This window comes from Aquarana catesbeiana, linkage group LG05 (genome assembly GCF_042186555.1).
Source record: "Aquarana catesbeiana isolate 2022-GZ linkage group LG05, ASM4218655v1, whole genome shotgun sequence".
Taxonomy (NCBI): Eukaryota; Metazoa; Chordata; class Amphibia; order Anura; family Ranidae; genus Aquarana; species Aquarana catesbeiana.
Genome location: NC_133328.1, coordinates 380541549 through 380554814, shown reverse-complemented (window position 1 = coordinate 380554814; position 13266 = coordinate 380541549). Strand labels below are relative to the sequence as shown.

General features: G+C 41.8%; 1 protein-coding gene across 1 annotated transcript in view; it reads right to left on the bottom strand.

The window, feature by feature from the left end:
* Positions 1-324: 324 nt before the first annotated feature.
* LY86 (lymphocyte antigen 86) overlaps positions 325-13266 on the bottom strand; it is a 75173-nt gene continuing 62231 nt past the window's right edge. The window contains exons 3-5 of the mRNA XM_073631005.1: positions 9963-10091; positions 6156-6208; positions 325-3817 (exon numbers count right to left, since the gene is read on the bottom strand). Of these exons, the coding sequence (XP_073487106.1) occupies positions 3734-3817; positions 6156-6208; positions 9963-10091 (266 nt within the window). The 3' untranslated portion in view covers positions 325-3733. The remainder of the gene's footprint in view (positions 3818-6155; positions 6209-9962; positions 10092-13266) is intronic.

The following is a 13266-nucleotide window of genomic DNA, read 5'->3' as shown; positions in this document are numbered from 1 at the left end:
GAAAGACAGAGTGAAAAAGCAGCAGCACAAACATGACTTTTCTAAATACATCAGAAGCAGAAAAGGTAAAATTTATGCCAGTGCCAGTCCATTGTGTTGGAGTCACTCTTTCCTTGTGAACGTTCCTCTTCTCCTAAGAGATACCGCAGTTTCTAGCAGTTTTAGCAATTTACCACTATGAGAAAACTGATAACTTGCACTATATTTTTGATACAGCTACTCAGGCGTCAATATAAAAAACATTTAATTGCATCAGACACTGGCTATGTGACTAAATGAGACGCTAACATATTTGTTTACCAAAGAAAACACTTATTACATTACTGAAAATAAATCAACATGTGTACTTTATTTATGATACAGCTGTTTAACGCTTTTGCTGCCAAAGCCCTTTTTCATTTTGCATGCAAATGCTACAATGCACATTTTTATGTGAAAATGTACCAGAACACCAAAACGTTATATATTTTCTGAAAGCAGAAGAACCATAGTATAAAGTGATGGTAGCTGCAATTTTTTTATGTCACATGTTATTAACACAACTGTTTATCAAATATATATTTTCAGTGAAAGAGACACTTAAACTATTTTATTACACACAAACACAATAAAATGTTTAATTTTCTGTAGAGTATAAAATATGAGACTGGGTTGAGTAAATGGATATGAAAGATGTCAAGACTTAAAATTGTGTGTGGCCACGAAATAGTGACTAACTAAGATGCCCCAAATTTTCCAAAGATGGTGCTTTAAAAACCTTTACAGTTCATCAGTTTAGTGTTAACCCAAAATAATGGCTCTAGAATTATTCCTTTGACTCTGGTGTGCTTGGCATTACCTACAGTGGTGGCTGGTGTTTTTTTTTGGGGGGGGGGGGTTGGCGGCAAACAATGCACACACAGCCACCCCTCTCCGGTCGGGTCAATGCCCCCCCCGTCGGTCCCGCACTTACCCCATCAATGGCATGGGCAGTGCTTCCCTCCGTGATGGGCGTTGGCTTGTCCAGTGTCTTCTCATGACGGCCGTGCATCTCCTCCCTCCTCCTGTCTAGGCCAATGGGATCGCTTCTTCTTTCGGCCAATCAGGAACCTGGTCTCAAGACCCGCTTCCTGATTGGCCGGGAGGAGAAACAGTGTGACAATAGCGAATATTTATTCGCTATTGTCACACAACACAACACAACAGGCTTTAATCACGTGCTACAAAAAAAAAAAACCCATTGGAATCCATGCGTCCGGCACCCCACATGTAGATTAGGGGGTTGGATGCATAGATGGGGGCGGCGCCCCTGCGCCCTGCATTACGGGCTGCCATTGATTACCTACTGTATATATAATTTAACTTTCATATATGCTACACATCACAATGTGCTATGTCCTACACTTCATATAACTAACTGTACTATTTATGTGGAGTAATAAATTACAAGCTCATGCGGACAAGTACCAGCAATACAACCATAGCACTTCTGTATGAAAAATGAATTAATTTATTATGTATTTCAGGTACTTATATAGCACCGTCAATTTACATAGCACTTTACATTTACGTTGTACATTCACATTAGTTCCTGCCCTAAAGGAGCTTACAATATAAAGTCCCTTACATACATTCACATATTAGGGCCAATTTAGACAAGATACAAATAACCTACCAGCATGTCTTTGGAGTGTAGGAGGAAACCGGAGTAACCAGAGGAAACCCATGTAGACACATGGAGTCACGTAGAACATGCAAACTCCAGGCAGGTAGTGTTGTGGTTGGGATTTGAACCAGCAACCCTTTTCCTGCCAGGCAAATGAGCTAACCACTACACATTCAAGTAATTTATTATTGTGACCTGCAACATGGTCATGTCTGATAGATAGCTAAGAAGGAAGGGATGGTATTGGTAAAAAGGGATGGTAAAAAGTCTTGATTTCCAAGTTTATATAATCATCAAGGCTATTTATCGGTATCACTTGTAATATGTTTTTCTATTTATTTATTATGTATTGTCAGGATGATTTTTTTGTAGCATTCATTAATTGTCCAATTTATACGTTCGATTGTATTTTTTTTTTTTTTGTAAGTAAAGTAGAATAAAAAGTATGATTGTAAGGTTTGTACATTTTTTTTTCTTACTCCATGCCTAGTACCAGTTTTGAAGGAGGGGCTATATCATACCTCCCAACATTTTGAGATGGGAATGAGGGACACCTACTAGCAAATGTGTATAGCCATAGGACACGCCTCCTGCCACACACCCTTAAAGGAGAATTAACCCAAAAAAAGGTTAATTAAATCCACAAGTGCTTTATTTACCACTACTATTCCTTTATATTGACTTTTAAAATGTACATATGCAGCAATTTAGAAATCGGATGAAAGGTTTAGCACTGGGAAACACTTTTTGAAAGTTAAAAAGTGCATTTTATATACAACTATATAGATCAGACCAAAATGAGGGACAAATGAGGAGCAATGAGGGACAGAGGGACATTGCTCCAAATCAGGGACAGTCTCTCGAAATCAGGGACATTTGAGAGGTATGGCTATATAAGTCTGCTTTCTTGCTCTGCACTCAACATTGCCACCATAGAGGGCTCACTTAAAGCCCAGTGAAGCTTTGTTCACTTCTAATACACAATCATGTACAGGGGAATTTAATAAATCAGAAATTTTCCTTGCACATAAATGGATGACTGAAGTGTTTGGCATTTTAGTGGCATAAGTGAACATTTTCCACCTTTAGTAAATCAACTGTATATCTCCTGCCAGACCAAAATTAAAAGGTAGACTCGTCTTTCACCCCTTCTCTGCCTTTTCACCCATAGTGGCTGCCTTTAAGAGCTTGAGCACCTCATTATATGGCAAGCAAACCCCCAGATCAGCACACAATAAACTGAAAATTGAATGATTGGGATACTGAATCAAGGTCAAAAACACATAATATTCTTTTGGTGGCTTATACTGCAATTGATTTTCTTCCTGCAGTTGTTTAGCAAGAATGCTGATCCATCTGTCAGACATACAAATACCTGGTGCAGATAGAACCCACAAATCAGAATTAAATAGGGTAAGGGCAAGGACAGTATAATTCACAATAAAGAAAGCCTTTACTGGAAATATTCGGAGGCTGTCATTGCCATTATGGCTAGTTTCATTACCATTATTCTGACCCATAGACTTCAATGCTTTCTATGTCACTGACTCACAATAAAACATTTGTTCCATGAATGTCAGAAGCATTTGTGCAAGTTGAATGAAATTTCCCTATATTTTTTTTCTAATATAATTTTTCCTGTATATGAGCTCCATCTAGTGGCCAGAATGCATCATTTTTTTTTGAAACACCTCAATGAGAAAATATACCACATTTTGGCCCCTAGATGGAGCTAAAGATACAGGGATTAATCTATTAGAAAAAATATGGGAACACTTTACTCAGTTTGCATGAATGCTTCTGACATGCGTCCAAATAAAGTTTTAATAGAACCATAAGCATGCAGATCTGGAGTTCAGGTTTCACTTTGACTTTTCTTTGTGCGTTGTTGTACCTAGCCAGTGGTTCTTAAAGTACCAAGGTCAGAGGAAGCCAGGCAACAAACTTTTTCAAAAGAAGGTCAGCAAAGGCATCCCCTGTATTTTCTCAGTACACTTTTCCTTTGAGAAAACGGGCGTGGGTTATTCTTTTTTTGCTCTGATGAGAGTGAATAAAACATGCAAAGATGCTAATATTATGATTAATTGATTAAAGTATATTTAATGCCAAGTCTGCACATGCCACTATGATGTTATCTTCATTGAACATCATAAGGGATACGTTGAAATGCCCCTAAGGAACAAAAACAATAGCTGTAACTATCAAACACATAAAACACAAAAGGTTTATATTTCAGCTATTTTATTTTATTGACATAAAAAATACAATCAGGTTAAAGTGCAAACTATCTTAGGCTCCATGCACGCTAGCTTAAAAAAAAAATCTCCTAGCAGCAGCTTTTGAGCATTTGTTTTTATGCTTCTAGAAGCAAATAGTGTTATCCTATGTGTCCATGCACACTATTTTAGCCTGGAAGCGTTTTTGAAGCTGCAACTTCTAGGAGCAGAAAAAAACAATTTTTTTGTGTTTTGAGAGTGATTTGCCGGCAGAAAAAAAAATCGCTGAAAGCTCCTACAAGCTCCTTAATGCTGCTAACTGCTGCTAAGTTTCAGTTTCCATCATTTTTTTTTTTGCGGGTGGCCAAGGGTCTCCCTAACAACCAGTGATTTGCTGATTGTTAAGGAGTGGGTCAACAAGCCGGCCATAGCATCCTTAACAGCGGATGAACGGATGACTCCCCGCTGACAGCTGAAAGAAAAAGAATTACAGGCTATTAAAACTTGGGGAAAAAAAACAGCGTTGTGGTCCCGCCCCTATCCATACCAGCCCTTTGGGTCTGGCATTAATTTTAAGGGAAACCCCACGGCAAAAAAAAATGCGGGCCCTCCAAAATTCATACTGGACCCTTATCCAAGGAAAGGGGGAGGACGAGCAAGCGCCAACCCCCCCCCCCCCCCGAACCATACCTCCCCCCACCCTTACAGTGAGTTTTGTTCTAGAAGGCAGTCAGAACTGGAGACTCCGTTTTAGTTAAAAGTGATAAACCTATTTAAATCTTCTTCTGCAACACATACATTGTAAATATATAGAAGAATCATATATTGTATGTTCTTGTGTATCTGAGTATATTGAAAATATATTCTTTCTTGTTTACCCCAGAGCTGTTTGCACTAACTAATTAAATCTATGTTTTTTTTAATTGCATTTATATAGCTCTGCTTATTTTTTTTCCCTGTATGTTTTTAATGTGACTAAATTCTCTGCATATGATTTAGTGGTGCTATTACCTTTTCCAATAATATTTATTTGGGAAACATCCATTTCAATACAAGGCTCCCCTACAAGGAACATGCCTGGGGATCAGTACTTACCAATATCCTTTAACCTCTCAAAAGATTGGTGATTGCCTATGTTTCTTGGGGACCAGGTCCTTTTTTCCCTTTTAATTGTAATATGGTAAACAGAGAGACACTTGTAGTCCGAGACTTTCTTTCTCTCCTTCGCTCTGGTTACTGACTGTAGGCCCGAAAAAGGAAAGGAGGTGCCAAGTGGACAATTTTGCAATTTTGTGTGATGGGGACCCATAACAAAACCATTAAAATACAGCCCCCCCCATCTCTCTAATTCACATTCCCAAAGCAGTGCTTTTACTGCTACCCACTACTAATTACGGCGATCATGGCAACCATATAGAGCAGGAGAAGGTAACCTGGGGCCCCACCAGCTGTTGTGGAACTACATTTCCCATGAGGCATTGCAAGGCTGGCAGTTACAATTACTCCCAGAGGCATGATGGAACTTGTGGTTCTGCAACAGCTGGAGGGCCCCAGGTTGCTTACCCCTGATATAGAGCATCCCAAACGATATATACCCAGTAATTTAATTTCAATGTAATCGCTACATGCATAAATCTCTGTGTAGCTAGGCAGTTCTGGCCCCCCTCTTTTTCTGTGTCCCATAGCACTCACATCATGGCCCTTGAAATAAAAGGGAAGTTGACCTTGCACTAAAAATGCAAGGTAAGCTTATTTGATGCCCCTTGTGCCAAAATACTGCAGTAAAAAAACAGGGGAAAACGTTATTGAATCTAATTACCTTTCCTTCAGTTTCCTCAGCACCTAGGCGATGATTGAGTATAGACAATGCAGAATAGTCAAAGTCTCTTTAGAAGATAATCCAGCACAGTGCTTTAACATTGTTCCACAAGATCTGCACTACTCAGCATTGTGATGTCAACCCTGGGCCCTGAAGTATAGAACCCAGGGGAAAGGTAAGTATATGTATTAACTTTTTTAACAATGTTTTTTTTAATTGTATTTATTACAGCAATTTGGCATGGGGAGAAGAGTAAACCAAATAAGCAATAGTGCAGTATCCACTAAAACCAGGGTAGAAGTCATCGTTTCATGATGTAAGAATGAGGGTGAGGGTCTTATAATGTGAGCCAGCTGCCTCCTTCAAAACCAATCACTCAAATCACTGAAAAACACCTTGTATAATTTGTCTGTGTGTCATGGTCATGTTTGTAAGGTTTGCCACTGGCCCTTGTGTGATTACATGAAAGACTTACTTTTAGTATTGGTGGAACCTCAACCCTCAATCGATGATGATAAAATACAAAATCTATAGACCATAAAAAAAGAAAACTTTATGTAAAAAGTTTGGTATAAGCATGTTTTATTCAAATATTTTAGGAAAGCCTGGGAAAATGCTTATATGTTAAAATGAGACAAGGCAAACAAATATATGCCTTAAATAAATTTCATCACTTTGCTTTAAATGCTAAAAGTTCCCTAAAATACTGACTTGCTGGTGCTTTTATGATGCTCAGTTGCTTATTTGGAACTACCATAAAATGCCGCTTCCAGGTACGGGAGAACATGTGAGCTCCTTCCATGGTGCAATACTGGCAATAGCAGGACATCCAATTGTTAGACTTGGACACTGTCACATGAAGGAGGGAGTGACGTATTTAATTCTATGTATTCTCCCACACTATCCGAAATTGAGCTTATACAGAGTATTTTGCAGTAGCTACAATGAAGTAAGAAGTGGTGGGGCACCAGTGTGAAGCTGAATATAAGTCAATCAGGGGTTGTCATTTAAGAGACTGTCACTTTCCTCTGAATAGAGTTCTTTTAAGTCTCCTTTTAGCTCTTTCATCTGGGTATTAACATTTCATTTAGATACCAGTATTAGTAAATTAAATAGATGTGTCAGACAGATCAGATAAATGTCCTTTCTAATGTAGTTAGGCCATTCCCTTCTTGTGCTTACTACTTCATTCAATATTTTGGTTTAGTTCCTGGCAAACAGCATAACATAATTACGACTCCAGATAGATCTGAACTTCAACAGCAGTATATCCACCTTGGTGTCAATGTGGCTTGTCCATAGCTAAGTTTCATATAAATCTTTAAGGATGACCATACTCTGGTTGCTGAAAATCTTCTTTCATTGGTTAAGCCCATTCTCTAAAAAAGTGATCCACAGTAGATTTTTTTTTCCAAATGCCCATTTACAATAGAACAAATAAACTGCAACTGCGAGTCAAGTGTTTGGTTCGGGGTTGCGGCGCAGCCCCACTGACTTGAAGGACTGAGTTTGACAGGTGGTGCCACCTTTCAACTCAACATGGTGTGTTAAATTTGGCGCAATGCATAGCATCATGGCTGCGGCATGTGAACAGCCCCCTTTGGCTGTATTATAAATTCTAGGTGGGCAGACATGGAGGTTGAAAAACTACGGCTCAATGCCTGTTTTTACCACCCTCTGACCACCCATGTAAAAGAGGCCAAACAGAAGAGTGGTCATCCTTGAAGATATATATGCAGCTTCAAGTGGTTGTAAAGGCAGAAGGTTTTTTATATTAATGCATTCTATGCATTAGGATAAAAAGCCTTCTGTGTTCAGCAGCCCCCCTCAGCCCCCCCTAATGCTTACCTGAACCGTATCTCGATCCAGCGATGTTGCGCCAGAGCCTTGGTTTGAGACAGTCAAAGTCAGTGAGCCAATGAGAAGAGAGAGTGGATGGGGCCGACCTGCGGCTCCGTATCTGAATGGACACACAGAGCAGAAGCTCGGCTCGAGTGCCCCCATAGCATGCTGCTTGCTGTGGGGGCACTCCGCAGAAGGGAGGGGCCAGGAGCGCCATTAAGGGACCTGAGAAGGGGAGGATTGGGGCTGCTCTGTGCAAAACCACTGCCCAGAGCATGTAAGTATGAACCGAGCGATCGAACACCTCCGATAGCTCAGTTTTCAGAGCTCCCCGAGCAGAGAGCTGTAGACTGTCAGTCCAGGGGCAGATCCAAGGGGGGGCAACAGGGCAATTGCTCCCTCCAAGATAATAATGAGCGGGTGAGCCGAGGGGTGACTGAGCAGGCTGGCGGGTGAGCGAGCGGACGGGCAGGCTGGTGAGCAGGCCAGTGAGTAAGCAATCATGCGGGCAGGCTGGCGTGTGACTGAGCGAGCAGGCGGGTGTTGTCAGGAAGCCACTTCCCTTCTGAATATGTGACTGAAGGGATGTTGCGGCCATCTTGGTACTCCCGCACTCGTCCACAGTAAGCCTAGTGTTATAAGTCGGCAAGTGGACATCTTTATACACCCACCAGAGTCTTGCTTTTCACAGTTATTTTTAACAGTAAACTCAACTTATATTTTACTAAATAAGCTGAGTTTACTGTTAAAAATAACTGAAAAGCAAGACTCCGGTGGGTGTATAAAGATGTCTGCTTGATGACTTCTAACTCCAGGCTTACTGCTGACAAGTGGGGGTGTACCAAGATGGCCGCAATGCAACATCACTTTGGTTGCATATTCTGATGAGTAGCAGCTTTCTGGCATCATCTCTCACCCTGCATCACCACAGCTCAGCTTCTGACAGCACACCGCCATCACTGTGTAGGCGTGGGCAGCAGAGAGATTACATTATCTCTCACTGCCCGTCCTCACTCTGGGACACAGTCACTGGCAAGTGACAATCCGCAACTTGTGGCAGGCGACATTGGCAAGTGACAATCCGCATCTAGTGGCAGGCGACATTGACAAGTGACAATCCGCATCTTGTGGCAGGTGACATTGGCAAGTGACAATCCACATATGGTGGCAGAGGATGTGGCAAGTGACATGACAAGTGCCAATCCACATTTGGTGGCAGCCAACAGTGGCAAGTGACACGCTGCATCTGGTGGCAGGCGACAGTAGCAAGTGACATGCTCAGGGCTCCCACTGATTCTGCATTATGGTGAGTTGAACTATTTAATTTTATATTACAATGTAATAATAGAAATAATGCGCTTCAATCATTCTGACACCATACCAACCATGGCACCATGATGATTGCAGCGCCAACACCAGCCATTTCCCTGATAAATTGCCCGCAAAATTTTCTGGCAGTGCCCCTCCTGAGACTAGGCTCTGGATCCGCCCCTGTGTCAGTCACAGCCCTCTGCTCTGCTCCCTCCTCGCTCATTGGATCGCTGGGCTGTGGAAGGGGCAGGCATGGACGGCTCAGGCCCTCAGTGGCTCGCTGAGCGCCTGAGCCAGGTGTCAGTCCAGGCACCTGGCGGTTCCTGACTCCTACTTCTGTGACGTCAGCAGAGAGCGGACTTCACTCTTTTGATCCATAGAAGAAGTACAGCCAAACGAACTTCTCCTTTAATATCACTTTAAGTTACATGCAGATTTATACTCTCTACTTTTATAGCAAAATATCAAAAAAACAGAGTTCTTTTTCCAACTATATTTGGTAATTATAAAATCAAATGATGTAGTGATGTAGAGTTAATTTGTGAAAGGTGGCACCCTGGCTATGGCTTTGAGGAAGAAGATGAAGACACAAACTGCTGAAACCTGCTGAACTTGCATTTCACTAAACACATCTGAGAGTTAGAAAACATCATTAGGTGACTGAAATATAGGTGCCCTTGATGTTTTTATTATTGAGATAGACACTTTGGTGTCACATTATAAATATTTTCACACAAGATTCACACTACTTTCACCAAAGAGTCACGCATGTTTTCAATGTATTCCAATTAGAAAAATGTGTGGATCTTGGATAAAAGCTGTGATAAATAGGCTCCCTTAGTTCCAGGAGTATGTAAAAATAAATGATAAATTGGGATACATAATACAGTTAACTATTCCTGGGATATATATATATATGTCAGGTGGTTTCAGAAGAACATTAACATTACAGGTATGAGTTTTTTTGAGGGTGGTGGGTCATTGTCTAAGGAACCAGCAGGAAAGGTATTGGAGAAATAGTTGCCTATCCTAGCTCTTTTTATTTGGGCAGTTATTAGTTGCTCTGTCCTCAAGCATATCTGAAACTCTAAAATAAATCCCAATTCAAAGGCAGACTGTTACATCTTACCTCCTTTTCTCTTCCCACAGAAAGAATATGCTTGGAGAGTTCTCTCGCAAACTATTACTTCTTGAGTTAGAAGTTTTTGTCCATTGTAAGAAGCAATTAATCGAAAAAAAAGGAAATTGATATCATGTCCTGAAAATAAAAACAAAAGATGTAATTTTTGCATCATAAATGACTTGTCCAGAGGATTTTATTGGAAACACAGTACTATGGTACGAGCCCAAAAGCTCCAAGCAAATCATTTTACATTAGATCAGACAGCATGTAAACAGAAAGAGATCAAATGTAATAACCAGGAATGCATAATGGATGTTCACTGCACCATAAATTGCAAGAATAGAGTTACAATACTTATAAAAGATAGTCTATTAAATGTCCATTCAAGGAGGGGTACGCCACAAAATAGTTGCTATAAGGTAATATCGATTGAAACCATAATATGGGGCTGTACCCACCTAGCATCAAAACACAGGAACTGTAAGCATGTGTCCGAAAATGGAAAGAAAAGAAAGTAAATGGGATAGGATAAGGATAGGGGAAGGGAAAAGGGGGCAAAAGAGAAAAAGGAGGGAGACAGAAAAGAAAATTACGGGTCAAGGAGGAAAAATAAGGACAGGAAAAGGGGAAAGGGGATGAAAAGAAAGAGCATAGAGAAAAGGAAAAGGAGGATGGGGGTTCCTAGTGGATGCCAAGGTTGGCTAGTGAGCTAGTGAGGGTCTGTTCGTAAAAAAAAGAATAGGGTTTCATTAAAGGCATGGAGTGTGCTGCAGAGCCTCAAAGATGGAGGAGGTGTGATGCAAGTTTTGAAGGAGGAGAATAAGTGAGCCATGGCTTATAGATCAAGAGAAATTTGTCTTGAGTATCATTCAACAGAGATCATTTCTCAATAATGAATGTGCCCTGTATGTGACTCTTGACTTCTGGGAAATTAAGGGATGGAGATCTACATGTCTGGGTGATTGCTTGCCTGGTAGCTATAAATATATGTAATATGATTGTGACAAGGGATATTATCAATAGGTTTATGAAGGAAAGCCTTTAAAATGTTTACTATAAAGATGGTTGTTTGCATCAATTCTCTTCACTGACAACAAGGAAGTAAAACATAATTTTGGGCTGGAGTTACTTGAAAGTTCTATATATCTGTTATAAAGTCTTTTTTCTTCCCTTTTATTCATTGTAAATCTGTGTATAAATGCAGGCATTGTTTTTCTGAAAATTAAAATACACCTATGCTGCTGTGTATAAAGGTCTTCTGTGAATATACTTATTATTCCAGACCAGTTATGGCTAATTTGCTTGACATAGGGGTCACAAGTCCATCATTAAAGGGCCACAAATAATGTTCAGTGTATATAATGCAACAGGAAATAGTCAGAGACTGGACATACTAGAATAGATGACCAGAGATTGTAGGAGCCTAGAGGGGGCACCGGCCCCTGCACTCTAGGCTGGTGCCTACCTTCTCTATAGGATATGTACACAGATAATCAAGGCACTGATGATCAGTGCAGGCCATCAATGCTGTCTATCAGTGCTGCCCATCAGTGCCACCTATCAGTGCCCATTAGTGCCACCTATCAGTGCCCGTGGGCACTGAGTGCCACCTATAAGTCTCCATCAGTGCCACTTATCAGTGCAGCCTCATCAGTGGCCATCAGTGCCCATCAGTGCTGCTTTATCAGTGCCACCTATTAGTGCCTGTGACGGACTCCGGACTCCCTGTTGGGTTTTTCCACCAAGAAGCTGCTTCCCAAGTCCTGGAACACGAGACCAATGGATCTGGCTATAAAAACCCCAAGGACCAGACAACACCAGTCTTGGAGTACACCAGAAAAAGAACTGCTTTATTTTTATAAACACACTGAATTTATACAGCAAACCATCAGATAAGGGCTACTCCCATTATCTTAGACAAAGGTCACCTTACACAGTAGAGCTAGTCCTATTATAATAACAATGACCTCCTTAGACATCCGGTTCCCCGGACTAACTTGCATAAGAAGACACAAGCAATTAGTGACCAGCTCTGAATAACTTAAGAACACATTAAAACACAGAGTTCTCCAGGGAATCGTTCTCCTGCAGCCCAAAGTCCATGATAGCGTCCATTAGTGTTGCCTCATCAGTGCCCATGAGTGGGTAAGCCCTCATAATGCACACAGCAGGTGTACAGACGCGGGAACTCAGCACAGGGATGATGGGAACCCCTCATAATGAGCACAGTGGGTGTACAGACCCGGGAACTCAGCACAGGGATGGTGGGAACCCATCATAATGGGCACAGCGGGTGTATAGACCCGGAAACTTAGCACAGAGATGGTGGGAACCCCTCATAACGAGCACAGCAGGTGTACAGACCCAGGAACTCAGCACAGAGATGGTGGGAACCTCATAATGGACACAGCAGGTGTACAGACCTCTGGACAGGGAGGGCAGCATTTACTAGAACTGATTGGCTGTATTTTCTTCCTGCAGCCGCTGACTGCTGGTGGAAGGGAGAGGAGGAGAAGGGGGGGAGCTCAGGGTTATCAGGAGGAAGAGCTGAGTTGAACGCTGGTGTGTGCCATCCCGAAGGAACTTTTTACTGTCCTGTAATGGGGGCGAGCTGAGTGAGAACAGAGTGCAGTTTGCAGAGCAGTCAGTGGTGTGTAAGAGGCGGCATTTACAAACACCAGTTGTATTTTCCTCCTCTGATGTCTGCCTATACACAGGATGTGCAGCTCCCCAGCTAGGACTTTATCAGTGTGTGTGTGTGTCAGTGCCCAGGACCAGTGTTGGGAGCTGCTGAAGACACTTCCAGGCTGCTCTGTGTATTGTTCGTAGGAGGGGAGTGCAGATCTCTCCCATACAGTGCGAAGCGGCTCTATCAAAAATCTTCTGCTTTTCCCAGTGACTGAGCTGTGCTGTCTCCGCACTCCTCCCCCTTCTTATGTTTGTCAGTCCTCTCAGAGTGACACCTGGCTCTACACACAAGGGCAAGGCTGTGTCATCTCCACACAAGAAAGCTGTGTACACAGCAGCCATAGTTGCACCATAGGTGGCAGTGCGCCCTAGGCTGCTGCCTAGTGGTAGGCCAGGGCTGGCGGCTACAGGCATGGGTAGAAACCAGGGACATGCTGAAGTCCAAGACTGAGGGCATGTTAGAGATCACTACCATTACAGTCTCTTTAAAAGACAGCACATGTTATAGCTATCCTATAAGTTACTGGGACCACTTTAGCTATTCCTTTCAGCAAAATCTATCTAAAAGAGGTCAGAGAAAAATGGACAGTACAGAAAGAAACTAAGAAAGTGTAAACAAAAT